The sequence below is a fragment of the Plecotus auritus genome (assembly GCF_963455305.1).
Source record: "Plecotus auritus genome assembly, chromosome: 5".
NCBI classification, from domain to species: domain Eukaryota; kingdom Metazoa; phylum Chordata; class Mammalia; order Chiroptera; family Vespertilionidae; genus Plecotus; species Plecotus auritus.
In genome coordinates, this window is record NC_137776.1 from 104,304,214 (window position 1) to 104,331,754 (window position 27,541).

General features: G+C 56.2%; 1 protein-coding gene across 20 annotated transcripts in view; it reads left to right on the forward strand.

Moving 5' to 3' along the window:
- Nucleotides 1–18,993: 18,993 nt before the first annotated feature.
- Nucleotides 18,994–27,541, forward strand: part of WNK2 (WNK lysine deficient protein kinase 2) — a 116,900-nt gene continuing 108,352 nt past the window's right edge. For all 20 annotated transcript variants that reach the window (XM_080669838.1, XM_080669823.1, XM_080669825.1 and 17 more), the window contains exons 1-2: nucleotides 18,994–19,157; nucleotides 19,538–20,190. In XM_080669838.1, the coding sequence (XP_080525964.1) occupies nucleotides 19,540–20,190 (651 nt within the window). In that variant the 5' untranslated portion in view covers nucleotides 18,994–19,157; nucleotides 19,538–19,539. The remainder of the gene's footprint in view (nucleotides 19,158–19,537; nucleotides 20,191–27,541) is intronic.

Sequence of the window (27,541 nt, forward strand, 5' to 3'; positions counted from 1 at the left end):
TTTGTCTGTAGCTCTCCGAGTACAGCAGTTACAGCACTGGAGCTGCTATATTGAGCTGTGGCTCCTGTGTCACAGCCAAGACCCCGCGGTGTCCAGCAGCGGGCCAGCCCACCCGCGCCCATCTCCTCAGCGCCCTCACGGGGACTGGCTCCTTGGCTCCCGCGCCTCCAGTTGGGCTCCTGAGAGCTGTGCTGACGATGAGGGAGCAAGAGGAACATCAGATTCAAGCCCAGGATTATGCACATCCCAGCCCACCAGGACCCTGCGTTTGCAGCTGCATTGCCAGCATGTCTGTGTTGTCAGGTGCGCCTCCTGTTTCCAGCATTTTCTCCACATTCTGGTCTAACGGCTACAGCGACTGGGCCCAGAGAGGACAGCGGGGCTCTGAGTCTTCCCAAGGAGCGTGGCCTGTCACTGCTGTGGATGTTTCTTAAATCACCTCTGTCTTCCTCTACTTGTCTGGCCGTCAAGTTGAACCATAACGTTTCTAAATTCTGCTTCAACCTGGAGCGGCCTTGGGTTCCCTCGGAGCGTCTTCTGGGTGCTGCAATGCTGGAGGGGGGTGGTTACGCAAGCCCGCAAATGTGCTAACACCCCTCGGCGCGTGTGCTTACACAGGACTCACAAAAGGCTTTGTCAGTCAGTGTGAACATGTGCTGCACGTTCAAGAAATGCCGGCCCTGCGCATCCCTCCCCCCATTGCTAAACAGTCCCACCCATTTCCATACATTTTCCCTTTCTGTTGAATTCATGTTCTTGTTAACGTCTTCCTGTGATTCTTGGGGGGGGGGGGCATGATGAAAAATTGCAATGTTGCAAACAAGAGAGTGTCTGGTGTCTGGTCTGGGGGCGTGCAGGCGGAGGTGGGTGCTCACTGCTCTCTGACCCTGCTGTGTGGTCCTGTTATTGGACGGGGTCCCGGCCCTTGGCGGGTCTACCTGGGGCCGCCAGTAGTGTGTGGGTTCTTGAGTTCATGGAGGAAAGATTTCACAACAGGAGTTCAGGTGACCATGAGGGACATTTATTAAAGCTGGGACAGTAAGACAAGAAAGGGCTTAGCATAGACGCAGCAACAGGAGAGCCAGGCTGGGCTGTCGCTGCCCATTGCTCCCCAGGTTGCAAGTCTCCTGGGATTCCTTAGAGTTTAGGCCAGCCATGGGCAAACTACGGCCCGCGGGCCAGATCCGGCCCGTTCGGCTGTTCTATCTGGCCCACGGAGCCGAAAGAGCGGAGGGTTCTCTTGCTCTCCCCTCCGCTCCTTTACTTTGAATTTATATTAGTTCACACAAACACTCCATCCATGCTTTTGTTCTGGCCCTCCAGTCCAGTTTAAGAACCCATTGTGGCTCTCGAGTCAAAAAGTTTGCCCACCCCTGGTTTAGGAGGTGCATGCCTGTGGGGGAAGGAGAGGGGGCAGGGAATTTTGGGGGCTGCTCCTAGAGGAGACCATCTAGGTCCTTTGTCTCACAGGGGGAACCTTAGGGGAGGTCTCAGGGGACGGTTCCAGCAGAATATTCATCAGCTTTCCAGGTGGGCTCCTCCAGGGCCGTGGTCTCCCCGATCGGTCAGTGCCAGGGCTGGGGGTTGTCAGTCATCGCAGCTGGTCCTGGTGTCGCCCACCTGGTTTTGCTGCTTTTCTGGGCCTGGAGCTGAAATACAACTGAAGCCTAGATGTTACCTGTGGGGAGGGGACCTTGTGTATCTGCTGTAAATCGCTGTCAGTGTGTTCAGCTCTCTGCCTCAGTTTCCCTATTCCACCTGTCCTGGCTCACTGGCCTGTCAGTCCAGGGCCCTGACACCGTGACACAGGAGGGGTGCAGGACTAGTCTGAGTATCTGGAAGGCTTTGTGCTCCCAGCAATCAGTGCTCAGGCCCTGCTGAGACCAACGCAGAGCCGTCTGCTTGAATCTTCCCTCAGCCCTGGGAGTGAGCTCACAGCTTGTTCCTGATGCACCCAGGAGGTGGCACCCACACTGTCCCGTGCTAGGTAGGTTCAGCACTTGGTCACGTGGTCAGAGGCTGGGGGGCCCGTCCAGGCAGGGAGGGCTGGGAGGCTGAGCTCAGGCCTAGTAAGAGGCAGGGAAATTAACCCTGGCTGGTGTGAGAAATGCTCGCCTGTCCGAATTCAAATAACAGACTCAGAGGCAGAAGTGTGGCAAAACCAAGACTCTTAATACATTTTGGAGAGTGGGTGTCCGCTTGTACAGGCACACCCAGGGCAGCAATCACAGCCTATTTATCTCTAAGGTGAGAGAGTCCCTCCTCGGGTTCCTCAATGGCTGAGAACTATGGGTTCACCTGTTTGCTGTCTCCCATGGGCCATTTAGAATTGGGCAGAGGCCTTTCTAGTTGCCTCCACCTTCCCCTGTCCAGCTGAGGCAGGTGCCCCGGGGGTTCCCACATGGTGCTGGCCCAGGTGCACAGTTCTTTGTTCCTACATCCTCTTCCCTCCTCCCTCCATTCTGTTTGCCCTGGGACATTCAGCAACCGCTTCCATTAAATGTTGACTATGCTGGAGATGGATTGCAGAGGCCCACTTCTTGCAGTGGGAGACCACTCTTGTCCTGGGTAAAGCCAGGTACCTTACTCTGGGCAAGGCTGCCTGGCTCGGGGGTCAATTGGTACAACCTCTCCTGAGGACCATTTGACAAAATCTGCCACAATTACAAATGCATAAACCCCGCCCCACAGCTGGCTGCCCTGTGAACGGATGCACCAGAAAAGCACAGGAGAGATGCAGTTCCCCCAAACAGACAGAGCGCTGCTGATACTCAGTGTATGTTGTGCAGTACTTTTTTCTGAGGTCATTCTTTTTTTGTAATCCTCACTGGAGGATATGTTTTCCATTGATTTCTCCTCCCCCGCCCCTTTTTTAAAGAAAATGATGGGAGAGAGACACATCAATTAGTTGCCTCCCCGCGCAGTAACAGGTCTCTGGGCATGGCCTGGCCAGGGGAAGCGAGGGGCTACCCAGGTCCTCCTGCTGAATTTGATTGTTCCACCTTTTGCATTTTTCATAACTCTGAGGGAAACAACACTAGGCCTAATATTTGCTTTTCTCAGGGTGGATTCCAAAAAGGGGTCTGAGAGTAAAAGTAAGCATGACCCTCCCTGCCTGTGCCTGCACCCTCTGTGGCTCCAGCCTCACAGTAAAGCAAGGCCGGCTAATCACACATGGAGATGGCTGATCTCCGCATGGAGATGCCCTAGAATGTCGCGACCCACAGGTTGAGAACCGCTAGCAGGGTCACCTAAGACCATCGGAAAACACAGATATTTACATTACGATTCATAACAGTAGCAAAATTACAGTTATGAAGTAGCAACGAAAATAATTTTATGGTTGGGGGTCACCACAACATGAGGAACTGTATTAAAGGGTCGAGGCATTAGAAAAGTTGAGAACCACTGGGTTAATGGCACAGATTCAGATTGCTAGCCCCCCAAAATGTCTCATTTTCCCCATCAGGATGAATGTTCACAGAACGCTCCCAGGCTGGACAGGCCTCCTTAGCACCCGCAGCCCTGGTGCGGTGCCCTGCCATGCGTGCCTGCGGCCAGCTCCCTTCCCACTCCAGGACTGGTTTCTCCATCAGTTAAAAGACCTGTTTTGCTGGCCAGTGTCTGCGCTGGCCTCCACCCTCAGCTTTAGGCCCCAGACCCCTGCCACCTCACCCCAGCCCCTCATCCTCAGGAACCTGGGCCAGAGCTACCTCACACCCCATGCAGCACATGAGCCCCCCCACCGCGCAACTTCCTTATCTTGTGAATGGCCAGGCTCTGCTCTGGCCTGGCCATTCCTGCAGGGCAGGTGTGGACAATGCCCCCAGCCCCAGGCTGCCTGCAGCACCCTGCTGGTGCCCTTTGGGGGCCAGTCATATTGTAAGCCTTGATTTAAAGCACAGGGCACTCTGGTCATTGGTTACCAACTTGCAAGAGGGCAACTCTGATATGTTCATCGAGTGGTCACTGCTGAGACTTCATCCCTGGATGTGTATCTCATGTAAAACCTAGAAAAACGGAAGTTGCGGCCTGACCGCCCCAGGAGAGTGCCACCTGCTCCCTTGGCAGGAACCTCCTCTGTGCCAGGACATCTGGGACACGCCCATGCCACTCGCACAGCACAATGAGGATATGCCCTCGGAGGCTATGGGGGCGAGGCATGCCTGAGCCCTGGGAGGTGGTGCATCCCTGCAAGGCACCCCAGCCTGCACCCCCAGGTCAAGGGGCCCCAGACTGCACCCCCAGGTCAAGGGGCCCCAGACTGTACCCCCAGGTCAAGAGGCACCAGACTGCACCCCCAGGTCAAGGGGCCCCAGCCTGAACCCCCAGGTCAAGGGCCACCAGCCTGCACCCCCAGGTCAAGGCCAGGAATGCTTTCCCATTAGTTTGGAGAAACCCTCCTGCACCCAGCCCTCAATCCTGGGAGGCAGGTTCTCCAGGTGGGGCGTTGGAGTGTTCACAGGACGGTGGGGGGGGGGGGGAGGGGAGGGGCGCAGCACTTTTCCTAGGGCTGCTGTTGGATGGGAGCGGCAGAGGCTGGCGCTGCCTCTAGGAAGAAGCAAGCTGCACAGCAGGAGCCACGGGAGGAAGGAGCTGAGAGGGCAGGGAGGGCCTGGGCACAGCACCGAGGGCCTGGGTCCAGCCATGTTTGAAATGGTGCTGCTCGCCAGATTCTCCACCAAACAAGTCAATGAGTTCCCTTTCTGGTTTGGGCCAGTTTGAGCTTGAGTTTTGTCACTTACAAGAAAAGTGTCCTGAGTGATGTGCACCGTTAGAGTGGGGTGCAAATCCAAGGTGTCCCCACGTCTAAGCCCAAGTCTATGAGCAGGAAGGGGAGCCACATCTGGTCTTTTCCCACCAGGCGGCTGGCCCAGGATCCCCGCAGGGCACCGAGAGGAACACAGCTGGACCAGCGAGCGCATGCAGAAAGAATAAAAACAACGGTAGCAAAACCTCACACCTTTTCTTGTGAGTTTCAAATTCTTCATAATCTAGTTGAGAAAAACAAAAGAAGCCTGTGCCACACCCATTTCAGCCAGCTCTGAGCTGTGGGGAGGGGCTGCTGTGCCCACCTGGAGCCCGTGGGGCACCTGGTGGGGCAGTAGGGCCTCTGCCTGGGTTGCATCTGCCCCTTAGGGACCTGCCACGTGACTGTGGCCTTGGGCGGCTGGTTAACAGTGTCCCAGAGCCTGGCTTCTCTGTGGATAAAATTCAGTTGCAGTTCCTGCTTTGTCAGGTGGCCTTGGGGCCTGAAGTCAGGACGTGTGTGCTGGGCCTGGACCAGCCCGGCCCGGGGAGTGACTGTCAGTGTTTGCGGGTGTGGGGACACGTCTATGATAGCAAGAGAGGCTATCTGCGTGTCTGCGTGGCACAGGGGGTCCCCAATCTGCTGGTCCTGTGTCGGAGGGGGTCTTTGCCCTGCGGGGGGTGGGGCAGTGTGGGGTGTCGGAGGGGTCTTTGCCCTGCGGGGGTGGGGCAGTGTGGGGGTGGCCTCAATGGGAATGAACTGAGAAACCTCAAATCTGGGCCTGGCCCCTCAGAGGCACCTCGGCCCATAGGCCAAGACACAGCACCACCCCCCAGGCGCGCCTGAGGTTGGCACATGTGTTCTGTGAACAGGCCTCCCCCCAACGAAGGGCCTCACTCCCAGACACTGGAGGGAGTGAGATGTGGAGACAACGCAAGCTTCACATGCGTGACGAGGAGCCCAGCGGAGCCCCACGCAATAGGGGAGGGTCTGTCACAAGGCCCTGCTCTCCTGGGTGTGAAGGGCTCAGTGCGCTCCTGGGAGGGTCAGGAGGAGTGAAGAGGGATGTGCTGGACTCGGCACCATGCTGGTGGGCTGTTCACACTGCGAAGGCCGAGTCAGGAGGACTGCTCCGTTCTAACTAGCCGTGGCACGTCAACTCTAAACGCCCCGTCCTGGCCAGTTCCTGGATGCACCTCTGGACTCCCCTGCAGGACTCCCGGATCCAGCCACTTGACTCCAGCAGGACTCACATGTGCCTCCACTCGACATCCATTATTCCGAGCACCCGTTGGCGCCCACCACCCGGCCTCCTGGCGCCCACCACCCCGGCCTCCTGGCGCCCACCACCCCGGCCTCCTGGTGCCCACCACCCCGGCCTCCTGACACTTGACCGATAAGCATCCTGGGCTGATCCTGAGGTTAAGGATGTAGAACTGATCATTCTCTGGAAGATACTTTTTACTATAAGAACTTTAACCTTCCTTTCTTCATTGAAACACTGCTGCATTTTTTTTTTGTCCAGCTGTGTTCCCTGTTTGCAAACTCTAGACCTCCAAAACTATTCACCATTTATTTCTAGCAAAGCCTGCAGCCCTTCCTGGGTTGTTGGGCAGAGGGCGTGTGCATCGTGCTGGGGCCCACGGCACAGGACCGCCCCTGCGGCGCACACTGCGCTCTCAGACTTTCTCGTTTGCTAACCTGATAGTGGAACGTGGTATCAGGAGGGTTTGATTGGAAATTTTATTATGAGCAAAGTTGAGCTTTTCTTGTATTTACAAGGCAGTTGTATTTTTTCCTCTTAGTTCTCTCCTTCCATGACTTGTCTGTGTTTCTATTATGTTGTTGGTCTTTACTTACTGATTTGTGGGAGCAATTTATGAAGTAAGAAAACTGTCCTTTGTCTTTCTACTTTATGGTACTTTGCTAGGCGGTCTTACATAATTAAGTTCATCCATCTCTTATCTAGGTGTGTATGTGGTTGATGCCCATTACTTGTGGATTCTGTATTTGTGAATTCACCTACTTGCTAAAGTTTATTTGTGACCCCATAATCCATAGTTGCTGCCCTTCCAAGGTTTTTGGTGGACGTGCCAGAGCGAGGAAAGCCCGAGTCCCCGTGAGCACGGCCCCGCGGTGAATGCGGGCGCTCCCTGCCTCACGGTCCCAGCTCTCATCTCAGACGGGAAACAAGTGCTCTTTTCACAATCTCTTTGTATCGCAGTTTTTGCATCTTTCTGCCTTTTTGTGAGTGGTTTTGCAGTTTATAATGGTCCCAACTGCAGACCTGGAGTCCTGTCCACCAGGAAGTGTGCGGGGCCTCGTGGAGCAAATACACAGGAGACTCACGAGGCAAGAGTCACAGCGCTGCGCTCGGAGTTCAGTAGCAATGAACTGACAGTACAGTGACCACACTGTCCCTAACTGGGAACATACAGAAACAGCTTGTACTAGTTGGGTGAGGAAAAGCGCTGTGGCCAGAGGCTTACAGGCCCACCCCTGCATCACCCCGCGTGGTTCAGGGCCACCTGGTGTGCGGTCCCTTTCAGACGGCACCCTGTGAGTAATGAGCGCATGCAGCGGACCTGCTTCCCTGGTCTCTGTGCCTCCCTTGAGCAGTAACACCTTCGTCTCCCTCCCCGGGGCCTGCCTGCAATGTGCCCGCTGGGCCAGCGCACCGGAGGCCTGGCAGTGTTTGGTGCTGTGCCATGTCACGTGGGCACCTCTTCAGCCTGAACCAGCAGGTGCTGCCAGGGGCAGGCACGCTGCACTGAGCAGCTAGGGCCTCCCACAGGCAGGAGAGCTGCAGGTCAGTGGAGAAAGCCCTCTGCGGGCAGTGACTCGGAGAGGGCGCTGCACCCGGAGCTGCACAGAACCCACTGAGTACAACGCGGAAACGGGTGGGGAGAGGCCCTACGAACCCCAGCCCCCAGCTGGTCAGACCCTACCTGGGCTGTGGTTGGGCTCTGCTTCCAGGACCCCAGCCACATCCACTGGTTGGCTGCCAAGATTTGTGGCCACCCAGCTCCTCATGCGTCTTCCATCTGCTGTCCACACAAGCCCGCACCCCTCCCGGGGGCTCTGCGGTGCCAAACACACGGCCATGACTTCCAAAGCTCCGGCCTGGGAAATGAGGGTTGGACAGCTCTCCTGAGTCAGGGGCCATTCTTCTCTTATGGCGGGTCCCACCAGCAAGGGGACAGACACTGAGGCCGGAGCTGGCCGGAGCCCAGGAGGCACGCGCTCAGTCCTGCTGTGCTGCTGGAACCTGGGAATTTCAGATCCTCTAAGCCAGGGGTCCTCAAACTTTTTAAACAGGGGGCCAGTTCACTGTCTCTCAGACCGTTGGAGGGCCGGACTATAGTTTAAAAAAAAACCTATGAACAAATTCCTATGCTCACTGCGGGCCCGGGACAAGTTGGCTACTAAGCAGGACAGGCAGGGGTACCCGGCGGGCCGGATAAATGTCCTCGGTGGGCCGCATGTGGCCCGCGGGCCGTAGTTTGAGGACCCCTGCAGGCTAAGCCCTTGGGAGGTGGATTCCACTGCTATGCAGTGACTGATCAGATACAGAAGTTCAGAAAAAGGAAAAGTAACAGGTCAAAGGTGGCACCAGGATGTGAATCAGACCCGTGCCTCCAGACACACCCTGCACTCCACTGACCCTCTATTATCTCATCGCTATCCCCTTTCCCAAGGACATGGGCCAGAAGTTAGGAGCAGCTGCCTCTTGCCCAAAGTGCAGAAAAATGCACAAAAGTAGGAGCACCCATGCTGACATTTCGGTGTATCTCTTTCTGTTCCTTCTCCTGTGCACTTTGCACTGTCTCTCATTATAAAACTCCACACACAGCCTTTGAAGGGCTTCACCACACGTGATTATGTAGGAACTAGAAGCCTGGTGCACGACATTTGTGTACTGAGGGAGGAGTCCCTCAGCCCGGCCTGCGTCCTCTCGCAGTCCGGGACTCCTTGGTGGACATCCCCCGAGGAGTCCTTAGTGCTACCGTGGAGGTGGGAGAGGCTCCCGCCGCCGCCACTGCGCTCGCCAGCTGTGAGCCTGGCTTCTGGCTGAGTGGCGCTCCCCCTGTGGGAGTGCACTGACCATCAGGGGGCAGCTCCTGTGTTAAGCGTCTGCCCCCTGGTGGTCAGTACGCATCATAGTGACCGGTCATTCCGCTGTTCAGTCGATTTGCATATTAGGGTTTTATTATATAGGATAGCATAATTTACTGAGCCATTTTCTAATTATTGAATGTTTACGCCATTCATACTTATTACAAACAACCTTTCAGTGAACATCTGTAGGCACCACAGGCTGCAGAGCTGGTCCCTTCCTTGTATAAATCTCCAAAAGGAGATCGCTGACGTCAAGGGTAGGAACATTATTTGGACTTTGCTCCAACCCTGAACTACTTTCCAGGAAGCTGGTGCTTGTCTGCCCAGGGAATTGCTCGAAGGCAGCAGACAAGACAGGGGTGGTGACATGAACTGTCAGGGCCAAGAAGAGAACATCGCCTAGAGTCCAGGGCCTTGGAGGTGGTGGCCGCCCTGGAGAGCAGGGGATGGGCATGTTGGGCCTGAGATCAAACTAGAATTAAGGGAGGTCCTGACCCCATGGCCTACCCATTAAGATGGAGCCCCAAAGAGGAAGCAGTTTAGAAGCACAGAAGAGAGCTAAGCTGATACTGGGCACAGCAAAGAGAGGGGTTCTTCTAATAGAGGGTTCCACACCATGGCAGTGCCAGGGGCCGGCATGAGTGAGCACATGGGGACCTCTGGGGCCCAGAAAGCAGCATGCACTTGGGCTGGGGGCACAGAGGAGCCTGAGGTGTAAAAGGGCGGCCCAGTGGATGGGGGTGCTGCCATGCACTCACTACTCGCTCAGACGGGCACAGTGTGACCAGCGTGGGGCCAGAGGACGCTGGGTGCTGTGTGGCCTGCGCCCAGTGGGGCTGATGTAATCGAAAACAGGAAGAGACACCTTCCTTCTACTCAGACTCCTCCCAGCACCTCCACGGCCACCATGGCTGCATGGTCGCAGAGCTGTTGTGGAGGGCACATACCAGCCTGGCCAAGGACCTGCCCTGGAGTTAACGAAGGCCAAGAGGCAGGGACTGGCCATGGAGGCCTGAAGAAGGTTGTCAGCAGTGGCCTGAGGTTGAGTGGCAGCTCGTGGTCAGCTGTGGGGGAGCTGGCCTATCACGTCCAGGCTGCAGGTTGAGCTCGTGTCAGTCTGGTGGCCTTTCTGCTACTTCCTACCTGATTGCAGGGCCACCTCTAAGACATTGTGGGGTGAGTGAGAGAATTCCTACAAAGACACAGCTAGGTGCTGGGCACGTACCACATACCTAGTAGTGCTGGCATCATCATTATTATTTTTATTTTAGCTGTTCAACTTACTTGGGGATCCAAACCACCCATTGGGATCAGCAACCTGTTCCCACTTTGGAAGGCTAGCAGTTTCTCAAGATCCTTGGGCCAAATTCCTGGGGCTTTAAGGAGAAATAAAAATGTGAAAAATGCGAACCAAGATGGCAGCATAGGTAAACACAAGTACTCGCTGCCTCCCACAACCACATCAAAATTACAACTAAGCCGAAACTGGTTTGGCTCAGTGGATAGAGCGTCGGCCTGCGGACTGAAGGGTCCCGGGTTCGATTCCGGTCAAGGGCATGTACCTTGGTTGTGGGCACATCCCCAGTGGGAGATGTGCAGGAGGCAGCTGATCGATGTTTCTCTCTCATCGATGTTTCTAGCTCTCTATCCCTCTCCCTTCCTCTCTGTAAAATATCAATAAAATATATTAAAAAAAATTACAACTAAAATACAGAACCACCATCATCCAGAACTGCCTGAAAGCTGGCTGAATGGAAGTCCTACAACTAGAGAAGTAAAGAAAAAGCACATTGAGGCTAGTAGGAGGGATGGAGAGGCGGAATAGGCTGGTCTGACACACACCTGTGCAATTTTTTAATCAGGGAGGATAGGGGGGATATCTCCAAGGCCTCCCATGAGAAGCAGGGGGTCCCAGCCCCACACCAAACCCCCAGCCCAAGGTTCCAGAGCTGGAAAGAGAAGTCCCCATAACTTTGGGCTGTAAAAACCAGTGGGGAGTGTGGCTAAGTGACAGGGAGACTGCTGAAGACCCAGTTGCTCCTCTTAAAGGGCCTGAACATGGTCTCGCTTCCTCTGAGCTCCAACACTGGGCAGCGGCTTTGGGGGAATCCAGGGACATATGGAAAGGAACCGGACTATCTGGTATTAGGGCAGGAAATTGGGGGAGGCTTTCTCTCAGACAGGGGTGCTCACAGGGGTCATTGTTCCTGTACTGAGACCTTCCCCATCCTAGAGCTGACTGGCAGCCATATCTGAGTTCCCATCAGTGTGGCCCACACCACACCGTTCACTCCACCCTGGTGATTCCCTGAGACCCCATCCCATCCAATTTTCAGCCCCACCCATGCTGTTGTCAGCAGCTTTTCCATATGAATGGCCTGTCCTGGCTCAGGCTTCAGACTTCACTAAAATCTCTTAAACAAGCAGCATCTGTAGTCAGGATGCCCCAAGCCTATCAGTAAGAAGCCCAAGACCTGGCACTAGCTTTCCTTACTTCACAGCTGAACACTTCCAAGCCCAAAACAAATAGCAGCCATCTTCAGATCTCTGTGTAGCTCCCACCAGGTGGCCCCAGGCAGTGGCTGAGTTTGCACCTCCCAGGAGGCCCCAAACCCAGTGCACCTGGTGGACAGTTTCAAACCACACCAGATTACAACTCTACACATCCACAAGTGAGACACTCAAGAAGCAGACTCCAGGACCAAAGTCCCACTGAAGGAGGTCCTGCTCCATAGGAGTGTCTCTTGCCCAGCAGCTCTCACACTGTGGTCTCAGCTGGTCCTCACAGCCAATTGGCCTGGAGGTCAATTCCTCCCAGTGACACCAACAGCAATCAAGGTTCAACTACAACAAGATCTATAGTGTCCAGTTGAGGTGACTGGGGAGGCTGAACCACTGGGCCCTACAGGACACCTACTACACAAGGCCACTCTATCAATTCCAGGAGACTAGAAGCTCTACCTAATACATAGAAACAAACACAGGGAAGCAGCCAAAATGCAGAGACAAAGAAACATGTCACAAATGAAAGAAATGGAAGCAAGCATACTACTGGATACAGAGTTCAAAAACAATGTTTATAAGATTACTTAAGGATCTTCAGGAGAGCTTCAAGAGATTCAAAGAGAGCTTCAAGGGACTTAGTGAGACTTTCAAGGATCCTACTGAGAATGTCAAAGATACAAAAAAGACCAGTTATAAATTAAGCATACAGTAACTGAAATAAAGAATAATTTACAGGGATTCAACAGTAGAATAGATGATTCTGAGAATCAAATCAACAATTTGGAATATGTGGAAGCAAAAATCACCCAATCAGAAGAGCAAAAAGAAAAAAAAAACCCCAAAATATGAAGATAGTGTAAAAAGCCTCTGGGACAACTTCAAGCATACCAACATTCGCATCATGGGGGTACCAGAAGGAGACTAGAGAGAGCAAGATATTGAGAACCTACATGAAGAAATGACAGAAAACTTTCCCTACCTGGTGAAAGAAATAGACTTACAAGTCCAGGAAGCACTGAGAGTCCCAAATAAGAGGATCCCAAAGAGGCCCACACCAAGACACATCATAATTAAAATGCCAAGGGTTAAGGACAAAGAGAGAATCTTAAAAGCAGCAAGAGAAAAACAGTTAGTTACCTACAAGGGAGTACCCATACAACTGTCAGCTGATTTCTCAACAGAAACTATGCAGGCCAGACGGGAGTGGCAAGAAATTTTCAAAGTGATGAATAGCAAGAACCTACAAACGAGACTACTCTACCCAGCAAAGCTATTCAGAATTGAAGGTCAGATAAAGAGCTTCACAGATAAGAAAAAGCTAAAGGAGTTCATCACCACCAAACCAATATTATATGAAATGTTGAAAGGTATTCATTAAGAAGAGGAAGAAGAAAAAAAAGATAAAAAATATGAACAATAAAATGGCAATAAATACATACCTATCAGCAATTGAATCTATAAATCAAAATAAACGAACAAGAAATCTAATGAATAAGATAAACTAATTAATAAAATAGAATCAGAGGCATGAAAACATGGAACAGACTGATGAATTTCAGAGGGAAGGGGAATAGGGGTGGGAAGAGATTAACCAAAGATCTTATTTGCATGCTAGAGGCCTGGTGCACAGATTTGTGCACTGGTGGGGTCCTTCGGACTGGTCTGCAGGGATCGGGCTGAAACTGGCTCTCCGACATCCCCCGAGAGGTCCCGGATTGCGAGAGGGTGGTTCTCAGGTGACACATCCTGGAATCAGGCTCCCTCCTCTCTGGTTCCAGGTGCGTCATCCGAGAACCGCAGCTGCCAAGTCACCACAGCTCAGCAGCTCCTGCGTAGAGCATCTGCCCCCTGGTGGTCATTGCGTGTCATAGCTACTGGTCGGACAGTTGAACAGTCAGATGTTTGTTTAGGCTTTTGTAAATATAGAATAGAGGCCTGGTGCATGAAATTCATGCATGGGGGGGGGGGAATTGTCCCTCAGCCCAGCCTACACCCTCTTTAATCTGGGACCCCTCAGGGGATGTCCAACTGCCGGTTTAGGCCCGATCATAGGCAATCCAAGACCACTGGCTCCTAACCATTCACCTGCCTGCCTACCTAATGCCCCCAACAGCCCTCCCCTGCTGGCATGGTCACCCCCAACGGACCTCCCCTGCTGGCCTGACCACCCCAACTGTCCTCACCTGCCGGCCTGATCTCGCCCCCAATTGCCCTCCCCTGCTGGCCTGGTCACGCCCCCAACTGCCCTCCCCTGAGGGCCTGGTTGCCCCTAACAGCCCTCCCCTGCCAGCCTGGTTGCCCCCATTGGCCCTCCCTTGCAGGCCTGGTCGCCCCTAACTGCCCTCCCCTGCCGGCCTGATCTTGCCCCTAACTGTTCTCCCCTGTCAGCCTGATCTCGCCCCTAACTGCCTCTGCCTCAGCCCCCACCACCATGGCTTTGTCTGGAAGGAAGTCGGACATTCAGAAGATGGCCGGTTGACCTGGTCTAATTAGCATATTACCCTTTTATTAGTATAGATATACATTACCTATGGACACAGACAATAAAGTGCTGAAGGCCTGGGTGGGTAGGGGGGCCAGAGAGAGGGGTAAAGGCTGGGTGAAGGTGACAATGGGGGGAAAAAGAGGGACATCTGTAATATTCTCAACAATAAAGATTAAAAAATAAATAAAAATGAAAAATTTGAAAAATGGTCTTTGTTTTCTTCTGCTCATACCCATAATTCATGATCCACATAAGCCCGTTGGGCTTCATGGCCCTCTGTTTGCAGAACAACTTGAGTCTGGCTTTAGGATGCTGAAAAGGGGATTGCCCAGCAGATTACTGGCACTTTCTCCTGTGAGCACCCAGAGGTCACATCTGATTTCTTTTATCAAGTCCAGAAGAGACTGAGACACTAGGGCACAGAGGGAATCGGGGTGAAGGCATCACTCCAGTTCCCGAACTGGCTGCTGCTGCCCCCGGGTCTCAGGCATACAGGTGACCGTGGTGCCCATGTAGCAGTTCCCAGTGGAGAATGGGCTGCAGCCCGCACTACTCAGGCCACTGACCGGGTTGGAATTACCACTGAGTGGTCTTAGCTGTTCTTCCTAAAATTCTCCAGCAGAAAATGAAAATAAACAATTTCTAAGGGTTGTGTCCATTAAAAAACATTCCTGAGGCCTACAGTTGAACCTCAGGGAAGGCTGTGCGCTGATGGCAACCCCCTCCCCGCCGCGCGCGCCCCCCCCCCTCTGCTCCCCCCCTCCCTCAGGCCCTGGCTGCCTCAGCAGGATGTGGGAGGAGATGTCAAACACCTGCGCATCACAGGGCTGCTGAGGGCTAAAGCCCTGTGCTCTGGACCACACAAAACAGGAGGTATGACTTTGCATCTGGTGCGAATCTAATTGAGTAAAATTAAATAATAACTATGCATAAAAGGAAAGGTTCAAACTGCAGTTCACTTATTTGATTGGAGCATGCTAAGAATCTCCTAAGGAGATAGCTGCCACCAACACACACATGCAGCTGCAGGGGGTGCCCTGGGCATCACACTTAGATAGCAACACAAGGACCACTGAAAAATTTTTATTTCCACTTTTTCTGTCTTATAAATTTTCTACAATGTGGACATGCTTTTAAAAAATCAGTATGTATATCCATTCGATGAATATTTTTTAAAAATATGTTCTTCTTGATTTCAGAGAGAGGAAGAAAGAGGGAGAGAGAGATAGAAACATCAATGATGAGAGAGAATCCTTGATTGGCTGCCTCCTACTTGCCCCCTACTGGGGATCGAGCCCACAACCCAGGCATGTGCCCTGACCAGGAATTGAACTGTGACCTTCCGGTTCATGGGTGAACACTCAACCACTGAGCCACACTGGCCAGGCCCATTCGATGAATATTATTCAGCCATAAAAAGAAACAAAGTACTGCCACCTGCTGCCACCTGGATGAGCTGTCAGTCACGCTGAGTGGGAGAGCCAGTCACCAAGGGGCACGATGGCAAGGCCCCCCTCATGAGAGGCCAGCAGAGGTGGGCCCACAGAGACAGGACGCACCTGCTGGGTGCCTGGGCTGAGAGGGTGCAAGTGGGAGCGACTGGGAATGGGGACAGGTTTTCTGGGGAGTGATGAAAATGTTCTGGAATTAGAGAGTGGTGATGGGGATACAACTCAGTGAAGATACTAAAAATCATTGAATTGTACACTTGACAACAGTGAATTCTGTGGAATGTGAATTATGCCTCAATAAAGCTGTTATGTTAAAAAATCAACATGTTTTTAAACTTGGGAATAAAGAAAATGTTACATCAGCGTATTAATTATGAAGAAGAATAAAATAAAGACTGTGCTATAGAACAGCGGTCGCCAACCGGTGGTCCACGGACCACTGGTGGTCTGTGAGGGCCCATCCGGTGGGGTCAGAGTGGAAGGGCCAGATGCCCTCCCAGCCATACAGGACTCTTTAGAGGCCACACAACCCCACGCATGTGCTTTCCCTGACTGCACCCTTCCCTTGGGTCCCTGAGAGGCCTCCTCTGTGGGTCCCTGTCCTCCCAGGGCACTCCTGCCACCCCCCACTCTGCTCTCCAGAGCTCCCTGCTGTCCTGCCTGGCACTGGGCGGCTCCACATGGTGGTCCAGTGGCCCCTGCTGGCGAGGGGCTGCCTCCCTGTGCTGTGGCCTGTGCGGACTCCAGGAGGCTGCACTTGGTCTGCCCACTAGACTGTCCTGGCTGCCTGAGCTCACTCAGAGGCAGTGCCTGACACTGGGCTCCAACCTCATGCTGCTGGGGTGCCTTCCGGGGCGGAGTGAGCAGAGGCGGACGGTGGGGTCTGTCCTCTTCCCTCCCTGTCTCCGTGAGTGAACTTGTGTAGAACACTGCACCTCTGCATCGTTGATCATGGCCATTATGTCCATCTCACAGATGACCAAACTGTTGACATGGTTCTGTTGCCTGCTGGGTTCTGGCCCTGGAAGTGCCCATCTTACTGACTAGGCTGGGCACCAGGGCAGCCTGGACTTGGGGCTCCCTGATACTGGAGTCTTAGGTAGCTGGCTGAAAGCTCTTGGTGGTGGGAGGGTCACTGTGGCTAGCTCTGTGGCCTTGAGCAAGCTACTTAAAATCGAAAGGTCTCTGGGCTGGGCCTCAACATATTCATCTGTGACATGGAGAGAATCCATGTCTGACATTTGGCCCGACAGCCACTGAGATGGCTGCTCCAGGCAGCAGAGAGAGGTGCTGTCACCACCAGCCGGGGCGGACCCTTTGCGGAGTGTTTTCCACTGGTTTGGCTCATACCAGCCTAAGTCAACCAGTAAAGCAGACAGGCAGTGCTTGCTCTCCCCGTCAGAGCCAGGGATAGAGGCTCAGAGGTGTCAAGAGACTTGGCTAAGGACACACAGTGATCCTGGCAAAGTCCTGGTCCCAAGGTCTGCCCAAGGATACCTCAGGCTTCCCCTTCCCGGATCCTAGGATCCGTACAGAGCCCAGCCCAAGGTTTCTTGCAAAGGGAACTGTGACTTCTCCACTAGCTGCTTAGCCATGGACTCTGTGGTCATGGGTCAGCAGAGGAGGCAAGCTCCCTGTCACGGAGGCGTGTGAGCAGGGGGCCTGAAGCCAGCCTATGGCCGAGAGTACACAGAGTACACACCGCACTCAGGCAGGGCAGGCTCTCCCCCTCTCCCAGGCCCTGAGCTGCTCTGTGATGTGTGGGAACACTGCTGCCATACTTTGCACACCTGCCAGCTGTGAGTGGGCAGCGGCCCACAGGCCATAATGTGAATGGCCAGCCATCTCCTCCACCACCAGGCAGGCATGATGGCCACATGCCACCAGTGGGGCCAGGGAGGCAGAGTGGAGGCCGGTCTGGTGGGCATCTGTCCGGGACATGCAGAGATCCACCTCTGCTGAGTTTTCCCTTGGGAAGGCGAGGCCCGCCTACCCCAGGTTGGGACTCCCGGTGCCTCGAGGACTTACTGAGTCTTGGAGAAACTGGCAGTCTTCCAAATGGAAGAAACCAGGAGGTCAGGCAGGTTCTTCAGGGGGATCCTGGGCTCTGCATGGCAGGACGGCCCAGGGCCGTGCGAATGGCAGGGCCAGGCTGGGTCGGTAGCCCCACAGGGAAGACCTTCACCCACCCTCCTCTTCCTGGAAGGCCCCCACTCTGGGGGAGGACCTGCTCAGGTCCCCATATCAGAGGGTTTCTTCGGGGGCAGAGCTGGGTCTGCTGTTGGCCCTTCCTCATGTGGACTCTGAGCTTGATGCCTGTCCCACAAATAGACGTGAGGACTGAAGCCTGTATTTAGCAGGTATGAGCCAAATGCCCAGCCCAGTGCCAGTACTCCATGGAACCATAGCTCTCTGGGGGGAGTCCTGATCCGTGGCATCTGCCCATTTCCATGGTGTAATTTCTCCCAGTTTTGCCACATGTCACTGAACAGAGTTGGAAAGAGATGCCAGCCCTCACCAGGTGGTCTCTGGCTCCAGCCCCACTGGCACCTGCAGGACCTCAGGAAGTCCTGCTGCTCTGGAAAGCAGCTGGCACCCCACCCCACTCTGAGGGTTGCTGTTGCTGAGTGCCTTTGTGCCATGGGCTCCAGGCCCAGCAGCCCACAGGTACACCAGCTGTTTGAAAGTTTGTGTGCTTGACAGTGTGCCAGGCCAGGGGGCAGGGACCAACATGAGAACAGCCTGGCATCTCCCCTGGCAGCTGCCTCCCCTTGCCTCCCTTTCCTGCTCAGGAAGTGGGCCAATGGCTACACACCACAGGCTTATGGAGGACAGGGCAGAGGTGTGAGCTCAGGGCCTGCACGGAGTGGGGCTGGGGAACTAGCAGTGTAATCTTTGTGGTAGGCCATTTCCCTGAAGCAAGGTTCAAGGTGCTCCAGAGAAGGACATGTCTGTGGGAGTCCAGAGGAGGAAAGGTGAGGGAGGATCTGAAAAGAGGGGACGGTGCCATTCAAAAGAGGGGGTGAGGAGACGCTGGGCCGGGGCCTCTGCAAGGTTCTCCTGCCCTACCCACCGACAGGGCAGTTCAGCCTGTTTAGGAGCTCTGGGGTTTAGAGCAGATTATTTCTGCCTTTGGGGTCTCGTTTGTTCAATTGCAAAAGGGGAATTATGAGGACAGCACTGACTCTCCTGGTGAGGTGGTGAGGTCCTGGAGGGTCCTAGTGAAGTGAGAGAGGGGCCCCCCCCACCCCTCCACCAGGCTGAGGCCCCGTTGGGGTAGGGTGGGGCATAGGCATCTACTTGAGGTCTTCCTAAGAGCGGGGACCCCTGGCGCTGTTCCGTTGCCTTCTGGCCTGCTCATGCTGCCCTGGCACAGGGCTCAGAGGCCTGGCACACCTGCTACGCTAGATGAGGAGGTGAGCCTGTGCCTCTTCTCGGGGACACACGGGCTCTCCGCGGCCTGCAGCCGCGCGAGACAGTCCAAAGGCCCTCGGGTCCGGGGTCGCCAGGGTGGGAGCTGAGGGTACTACAGCTGCCCGGGCGGGCGGAGGCCTGGGGGCCCGGGGGCCCGGGAGCCCGCCCGCCCGCCCGCAGGTGGCGGCCAGCCCCGCGGCCAGGTGGGCGTGCCAGCCCCGCCCCGCGCCGCCGCTGACGCCCCGCCCTCCCGCGCGCCGGGTCTGAGCCGGAGCCGGTGCGGAGCGCAGCCGCGCGGACCCGAGCCGCACGCGGGAGCGCGGTCCGCAGCTGAAGGCTCCAGGGAGCGCGTCACGACCGAACCCGAAAACGACCGGCCCGAAGCGCGGCCTTGCCCGCCCCGGCCGCGGCATGGACGGCGCCCGCTCGCTCTGTGAGTGCGGAGTCCCCCGCCGCCTCCTTTGTGCGCGCGCCGCGCCGCGCAGCCCCCTCCCCGCGCGCCTCTCCTGCGCCCCGGGCCAGGCCCTTTGTGGAGCCGCTGTGCGCCAGTCCCTCCCTCCTCACCCCTTACCTCCCGGCCCCCAAGCTATCAGCCCGGGGCCCCGGGGACAGCCCATCAGGCCTCTTCCCCCGGCCTTGCGGGCACGGCCTCCTCCCCCACCCGGGCCCGCTCACGCTGCAGCCCCTCCGCGGGGACAGCGCCGAGCCCCTCCGCGGCCGGGCGCGCAGGGCGGGCGGGCCCCGCGCGGCGCTGTCTCACCGCGGCCGGGACAGGTGCGGGCCCGCTGACGCGGCCTGTGTCCTTGCCCGCAGAGATGGACGGTGATGGTCGCCTAGACACCCGCGGAGCGCCAGGGGAAGCCGGGCGCGGCGCGGGGCCCGCGGGCATGGCGGAGCCGACGGCTGTGCCCAGGGCGAGGGCGGCGCGGCCCGGGCCGCAGCGCTTCCTGCGACGCAGCGTGGTGGAGTCGGACCAGGAGGAGCCGCCGGGCCTGGAGGCCACCGAGGCGCCCGGCGCGCAGCCCCTGCAGCGCCGGGTGCTGCTGCTCTGCAAGACGCGCCGCCTCATCGCCGAGCGCGCCCGCGGCCGCCCCGCCGCCCCCGCGCCCGCCGCGCCCGCCGCGCCGCCCTGCGCCCCCAGCGCCCCTGGCCCCGAGCCCGCGGGTGCGCAGGATCCTGGCCTGGACGTGGTGTCTGCGCCCGCCCCAGACGGGCCTCGAGAGGAGGCGGCAGCGGCGAGGAAGGAGGACGCGGGGCCGCCTGAGGCCAGGCCGGAGCCCGGGCCTGTCCGCCGGGATGAGCCCGAGGAGGAGGAGGACGATGAGGATGACCTCAAGGCCGTGGCCACCTCCCTGGACGGCCGCTTCCTCAAGTTTGACATCGAGCTGGGCCGCGGCTCCTTCAAGACGGTGTACAAGGGGCTGGACACGGAGACCTGGGTGGAGGTGGCCTGGTGCGAGCTGCAGGTGCGTGGTGGGCCCTGCATGTCCTCCTTCAGTACCTGGCCTTAAGCAGCTCTCACCTTTGTGTGTGACCGGCGCGTGGGGCGGGGGGTGGGATGGCTCTGTGTGGTACCAATTGGGGGATGGAGGTGGGATCTCCTGGTGTGTGGCATCCGAGTCTGGCCCACACGAGAGTGGGCAGAGTGAGCACTTGGAGGGTGTGTCTCTCACTGCCTCCTTCCTCGGAACTCAGGGCTGTACTGACCCAGGCGCTGTGTGGATCCTGTGTCCTTGCAGAAGTAGTGTTGTGGCTACCGGGCTGTCCTGGGCTTGGGAACTCTGAGCTGCTCTTTAATGAGCACTTTCCATGTCTTGCAAGGTGTAGGTGCCCTGGCCTAGGTTCCTAAGGGGCTGCTTCTGACCCAGGCCTGTTTAGGGTGGGGCCTGGTGGTCCCAGGGCTGCTGGACAAGGTCTGGAATTGCTGTGAGTGGCTACTCGGAGCTCCCAAAGCCCATTTGTTCACAAAGTGAGGTCTTAAAACTAAGTCATGCTAAAGGCAGATGGGTGGCTTTTTTTTTTTTTTTTTTTTTTTTTTTTTGCAAAGGCTCTGGGCATGCATTTTTCATAACCTTGCCCTTGCGCTGGCTGTGTCAGTCCCAGCCCTGGAAGATTATATAAACCGTAATCCGAGCTGCCCTGGGCGCTGTGGAAGCCTGGGCCATGCCTGTCACAGTGGGTGTTTACTGGCCCTCTGTCTTGTGGGGGCAGCTGTCCAGCATGAGGCCGGCCTCAGTGGTGTAAGCCTACCCCAGTGCCCGTAAAGCTAGCCGGGCCTTCCAGGTTTGACGCAGGCCACTGCCACACTGCAGGCTGCCTGCCTTTTGGCTCAGGAAAGGGATTTGGTTGCTCTGTCCTCCAGGCTCTGGCTGGATGTGTGTGTGTGTGTGTGTGTGTGTGTGTGTGTGTAAGAGAGGGGGGGGGAGAGCACACACACGCTGGGCTAGGTTGATGGTGCTGACTTGTCCTCAGCCTTTTTCCTGAGACAAAGGATCCAGAGTTGACCTCCTGAGGGAAGCCCCTTGGTCCTGCTGTGGAAATGCAGGCGTGTCCCAGGGAGTCCTCGGGCGAAAGAGCTGCCCCTCTCCTTCATGGCCCTGCTGAGAGGTGGCCGGGGCCTGTGCTGTGCTGGAGATGGCACGGGAGTGAGTGGGCATCACTGCTCATGAGAATGCAGAGAGGAGCAAAGATCTGAGAGGGAAGATCAGGGATGAGAGGTGGGAGAGAGGGGGAGGAGGCTTCCTGGTTCTAGAGCGTAGCTGTGCAGTCCCACTGCCAAGTGATCTGGCCTCTGGCGTGGCAGTGGGCACCCCGGTGCTCCACAGGTAATGCCCAGGCAGGAGGTGGCAGGCCTGGGGCTGCTGCAGCAGGCAGCCCTGGGAGGCCACAGCAGTGGAGCACAGGGGGTCTGGCCGAGGCATTGTAGGTGCTGTGACCCCAGGCGGGAGGAGGAGGCTGTCCCCCTCATTTCATTTAGGGCAAGGCAAGTGGTTCTGCCTCTGGCCTGAGCAGAGCTCAGAGGTGGAGCCTGCCTTGTCCAGGGCCCTGGACTTGGGTGGTAGAGGAAAGGCTGGAGATGGCCTCCATGTGCCTGGTGCATGCCTTGGCCTGGCGTTACAGGGAGCCCCGGGCCAGCAGGGAACCGTGTGTCTCTCCCATTAAGGGTTCTGCTGATGTTTGCCTCGGGCCATGGCAGCGTTGGGCAGCGCTACCTTCTGCTGGGGGAGAGGGATCAGCTGAGGGCAGCTGAGAACCTGCTCCTCACTGCCCAGAGGCTGCTGTCCCCCACTTTGTTGAGGACCCCCACTCAGGCCAGCGGTGAGGGCATAGGTGGGGAGGGAGCTGGCAGCATCATGGGAGGAGGCCCAGCCTGGTGCTGTCCACTTAGGGCTGGAGATGAGTGTGGAGGGTAGGGTGCCAGGTGAGGCCTCGAGGACCGCTGTGCATGGGGAGCGCAGTGGGGGGCGTTCTGGCTTTGTGCCTGGAGAGGGGCTCACAGTGTGGATGCTTGGTGTCAGGCTCCCTCCCCGTGGAGGGTGGGTCACCTGGGGCACCGCCTTCAGCGCAGGGAGCTTTATCCAGGAGGCTTCCTTGCCCCCAGGGCCTTGCCTTGTCTCAGGATGCCTGGCCAGCAGCATCGGAATACCCGAAGTCCCACCCTCAGAGTCTGTTTAATTCTCTCACCCTCTGCATGAGGGGGCGTTGGCACCTCTTGGCGCCTGTGGGGAACCCAGGACTGAGATAGTGTCACCTGCTTGCTTTTTCTGGGTTTCCTGCCCAGGGAAGGCCGTGCGCATTTCTGGATCTCACAGTGTGACTTGGAGGACATCAGATCCCCTTGGCGTCGTTAGTATTGGAAGTGCTTTGCAGAGGGAGCAGTGCGGCGTCACCTGAACTCTCCACATGTCCAGAGAAGACACTGGTTTCTCGGGGAAGCCATTTTAAAGTATCACTCCTATCTCTTTTCTTTCAAATGAACGTTTATTCCTGGCCTCAGACCATATTACGCTAGTGATGTAGGAAGTGCAAGCATGCCCAGAATCGCTGCCCTCGCTCTGGCTCAGGTTCCCACATCTCCTTTGGCCACCGCCGGCCCGCACAGACCCCTCTTACCAGACAGTGCTCGGGTAGGCGGGCTGGTCCTGCTCTGTGCTGCTGGGTGGGGGCAGTCTGGAGCACTGGGCCCAGCTGCTCAGGTTACTGCACTTCTGAGCCGAGCCGGTGGGAGACCTGAGGAGAGGAAATGAAGCCAGCCTAGACCGGCTGAGGTGAGAGCCTAGCTGGAGGTGCCCCACCTGCTTCTCCCAGGTCTTCCTCGGGGACCTGGCGACCGTTCTCTCAGAGTCCTAGGCCCCTGTGCACCTCTTCCCCATGGAGGCTCTGAGCTGCTGTTGCAGGACTGGGCACAGCCTCCTGTGCGGTCCCACCTGGAGCCTTTGCTTCCCACCGTGTGTCCCGGTTCACGCCCAGCATGGGGTCATTCTGCCTCATGGGGGCATCAGTCCTTGACCTTCACCCAAGCACTGTAGCGCCCCTTCAGGGTAACCCAGAGGCCGAGCCCCACTCCTCAGGCCCTGGGTCTCCCCTGTTCTATCATGAAGCCATCCTGCAACACTCTGCTGCCTGGAGGTGGCTGGCTCCTGGGGGTGGGATGGCCTGGGCTCAGGCTAGGGAGCAGCCTGCGAATGTGGGGACCATAGGACCTGATAATGTGTGACCTGCTGGTCTCCCCTTGATGCAGCCACAGAGGCACCGTGTTCCCCACCTCCTGTGCCAGGCAGACGGCTGTGTCCTGTTCACCTGTCTGTGCCTCAGATGTGGGAGATGCGCCTGGGGACGTGCTGCATGTGGCCATGCTGACGGCGCCGGTCCACCCCCTGGCCTCAGAGGATGGCCAGCTGCCTCTCCTGTGGCCATGGCTTCTGCACTGTGCTAGCCCTGAGCTCAGGCGCCTCCTGCCTGTGCACCCTCCCCTTTCATAGACAGGCTGCGCCCACCCCACCTCACCAGCAGCCTGGCCAAGGTGGAGAGGTCCCTCCCCCCAGTCCCTCCTGCTTTCCTAGGAGCCCTCAGCAGCTGATGGGAGGGGGATGTTCTGAGGGGATGGTACACGCCCGTGTAGCAGGACCTGAGAAGGGCTGCAGTCAATTTGCAGGTGGTTGCCCTGCTTTGGTATTTTTATTAAACGCCTAAGAGCTTAGTTTTGTTGAGAGAGCTGTGTTTGGAAGTCAGTTGGATGCCAACACTGAGCTTGTTTTTTCCAAGTGAAGTCACATACCACGGTTCTGGTTTGGTTGGTGAGACAGGTTGGTACCAGCCACCTGGAGGCCTGTGAAGACCGCTCCCGCCCGCCAGGGCAGGCCGTGGGTGCCCCTGCCCGGGTGGTGCTGGAGAGAGGGATGTGGTCTGTGAAGATGGACAGGCTGGGGTCACCATCGTGGGCACATCGGGCACTCTTGGCTCCTTCCCTGTTGGAAGTAAGCACTCCTGAGACCGGCTGTGTGCCCTCTGGGCAACCTTGGAGGCCCTGCTGTGTGGGCATCAGCTGAGCCTTATTCAGGGCCAAATCGCTGAAGGACTTGGGCCCAGACAGCCTCACGCCTTGGGAGGGCTGGCGGGTACCTCCCCACCCTGTGCCGTTTCTGGGTGGTGGCTGGGGGCTTACTCTGAGGTGGGTGAGCGTTGCTGGTGGGTTGTGGGTCCGGACATGATGGTGGTGAGAAAAAGAATTGCTAAGAGGAGAGGGAGCAGATGTTCCAGAAGTTTGTAGCACCAGGCCCCGTGCTCAGAGCTCCACAGTACAGTATGGTTTATTGGCTCAGATGTATGGCATTGTTGAGTGTGTGCTCTGGTTTCATCTGGGGTACCACCATGAGCAGGGCCCATCACGAGAGGCGTCTGTGAGAAGCTGCAGGAATGGGGTGGGGCCCGTGTGGGGGGAGTCTGCCCTGTGGCCAAGGGCCAGCGGGCTTGCTGGTGGGCTTGCCTGCGTCTGCTGCTCATCTTGCATGGCGGCCTGGACTGGCGGTCTCTGTGACCATGAGCATCTTGTGGGGCCAGTGGCTCGGGCCAGCTTCAGGCCAGAGCTGGTGATGCCCAAGGTGATGACACAAGCTCCAGTGTCACTGGTGGGAGAGAGCTTGACCTGGCCCAGCAGAGGGGTGGGCCACCTGCCTGGTCTCCTTTGTGGTCCCCCTCGGCTGAGTGGCAGACAGGTGCTGGCATCTGCCTGCGGGGGCTGTAGGGGTGTTCAGGAGCTCTGTAACCAGGCACACAAACACCCTAGAAGCAGGAGGCCTGCTACATGCAGACCCCAGCCCCACAGCTTCCCTTGGGGCACCTCAGTTTACCTGTCTGCAGTGAGGGCAGTGCCAGCCAGGCTTCAGGGCGTGGAGATTGGAGAGTGTGCTGAGCACAGGCAGGCACTTGCAGGGCAGCTGTCCTCGCCCGCCCTGTGCTCCCCTCGAGGACACAGTTTTGAAAAGCACAGGTGGAAGGGAGAGGAAGCTGATCTGGAGGGGCCAGGCCTGCCTGTCACTCCCCGCTGGTGCGGGCCTCTGTGCAGGCCTACGGGGCACCCGCCCATTCAGCGCTGCAGATGAGGAAAGTGTGTGGAGGCAGCAACTGGGATCCCCAGGAAGCAGGTGAAGATCTGCCTCGACCACAGACGGTGGAAGTGGAGGTGCTGTGGGTCGGTAGAGAGGCCCCAGCGAGATCAGTTCAGAACAGAAGCACAGCCCATGGGACATGGGCGATCTGAGTGTTTTCCTGCTTCAAAAAGTTTTCAAATCTGGCTCTGTTCCTGGGAGGGTTGAATTCTAAGATTGCCCAGAAGACTATTTCTACACCTAATTATGCCAGCATTTTAATAATATAAAGATTTTTGGAAAAGAATAAAATAAAAGCTCAAGACTGTGTATTGGTGACAGAATAGTAAATAGATCCATTGGGACAGACTAGAGAGCCCAGAAACGGACCCACATCATAGAGTCAGCTGCCCTTTGGGGAGGCATGGAGGGCGGGAGCAGCTGGCCACCCACGTGCAGAAAGGGGGTATGTATGCAGAACTTCCTCCCTTCACAAAAATTAGCTCGTAATGGATCAGACCTCCCTGTAAAACGCAGAACTCTAAAACTCTTAGAAGATAGCAGGAGAAAACTTAGGTGGCCTTTGGCATGGAGATGACTTTTTTTTTTTTTTAAATATATTTTATTGATATTTTACAGAGAGGAAGGGAGAGGGATAGAGAGCTAGAAACATCGATGAGAGAGAAACATCGATCAGCTGCCTCCTGCACACCTCCCACTGGGGATGTGCCCGCAACCAAGGTACATGCCCTTGACCGGAATCGAACCCGGGACCCTTCAGTCCGCAGGCCGACGCTCTATCCACTGAACCAAACCGGTTTTGGCTGGAGATGACTTTTTAGATACAACACCAGAAGTAAAATGCGAGAAAGAAAAACTGTAAGGTGAACTTGATTAAAATGGAAAACTGCTCTGCAGAGCCACTAAGGGAGAATAGAAAGACAAAACACAGACTAGGAGAAGGTCTTTGCCAAACACAGACCTGATAATGGACTGCTACCCAGAATATACAAAGAACTCTTAAAACGCAACAATAAGAACGCACAGTTTGATTAAAAAATGGGCCAAAGACCTTACTAGACACCTCATTAAACAAGATACTCAGACAGCAAATGGACATATGAAAAGGTGTGCAATGCCACATGCTGTCAGGAAAATGCAAGTTGAAACAACAGGCCTATTAGGACGTGAAAACCAGAGCCCTGGCAGCCCGTGCTGGCCGACGTGAGCCCGGAGCTCCGTGCTGATGGGAACGCAGATGGCGCAGCCACTGTGGGAGGCAGTGTGGAAGTTCCTTATATAACACACACCGCACGATCCAGCAGTCACGTTCCCTGGCGTTTACCCAACGGACCTGGAAACTTTGTCCACACAAAAAGCCCGCACAGGATGTTTACAGCACTTGATTCACAGCTGCCAGAACTTGGACGCGACCAGGGCGTCCTCGGCAGTGACGGATACACAGACTGCGGTCCCCGCAGACCGGGGATATTCTGTGATTTTTAAAAAGCTGTCAAACCACGGAAAGACACGGATGAACCTCCCGTGCACGTGCTGAGTGAGAGAAGCAAGTCTGAAAGGCCACCTGCTATACAGTGGTTCTCAACCTTTCTAATGCCGCGACCCTTTAATACAGTTCCTCATGTTGTGGTGACCCCCAACCATAAAATTATTTTCGTTGCTACTTCATAGCTGTAATTTTGCTACTGTTAGGAATCGTAATGTAAATATCTGTGTTTTCCGATGGTCTTAGGTGACCCTGCTAGCGGTTCTCAACCTGTGGGTCACGACCCACAGGTTGAGAACCGCTGCTGTAGAGCCTAAGACCATCGGAAAATACAGATATTTACATTACGATTCCTAACAGTTGGGGGTCACCACACCCACCTCACCTCCAGCAGGGTGAATGTCCCAAGGTTTAGGAGTGAGGTCTCCACAGTGGCTCTGGAAATGAAAGGAAGCCATGAGCCCTGCCAAGACACATGGGCAGAGGAGCCAGTGGGGTGATGGGGGCGCTGGGTGAGGGATTTGGTGCCCCCGAGTCCTGGTAGTCTGTCAACGGCTATGCTCCTCGGCAGAAGGTCTGAGCCTGGACATCATTCGGCTGTGGGTGAGACACCGGTGGAGAGCACGAGAAGGAAGCTCTGAGCACATCGGGTCCTCAGAGCCACCTTGCAAGGCTCCAGGCCTCTCCCAGGTGAGGGGTGCTGGGGAGGTGGGTCATATTTAA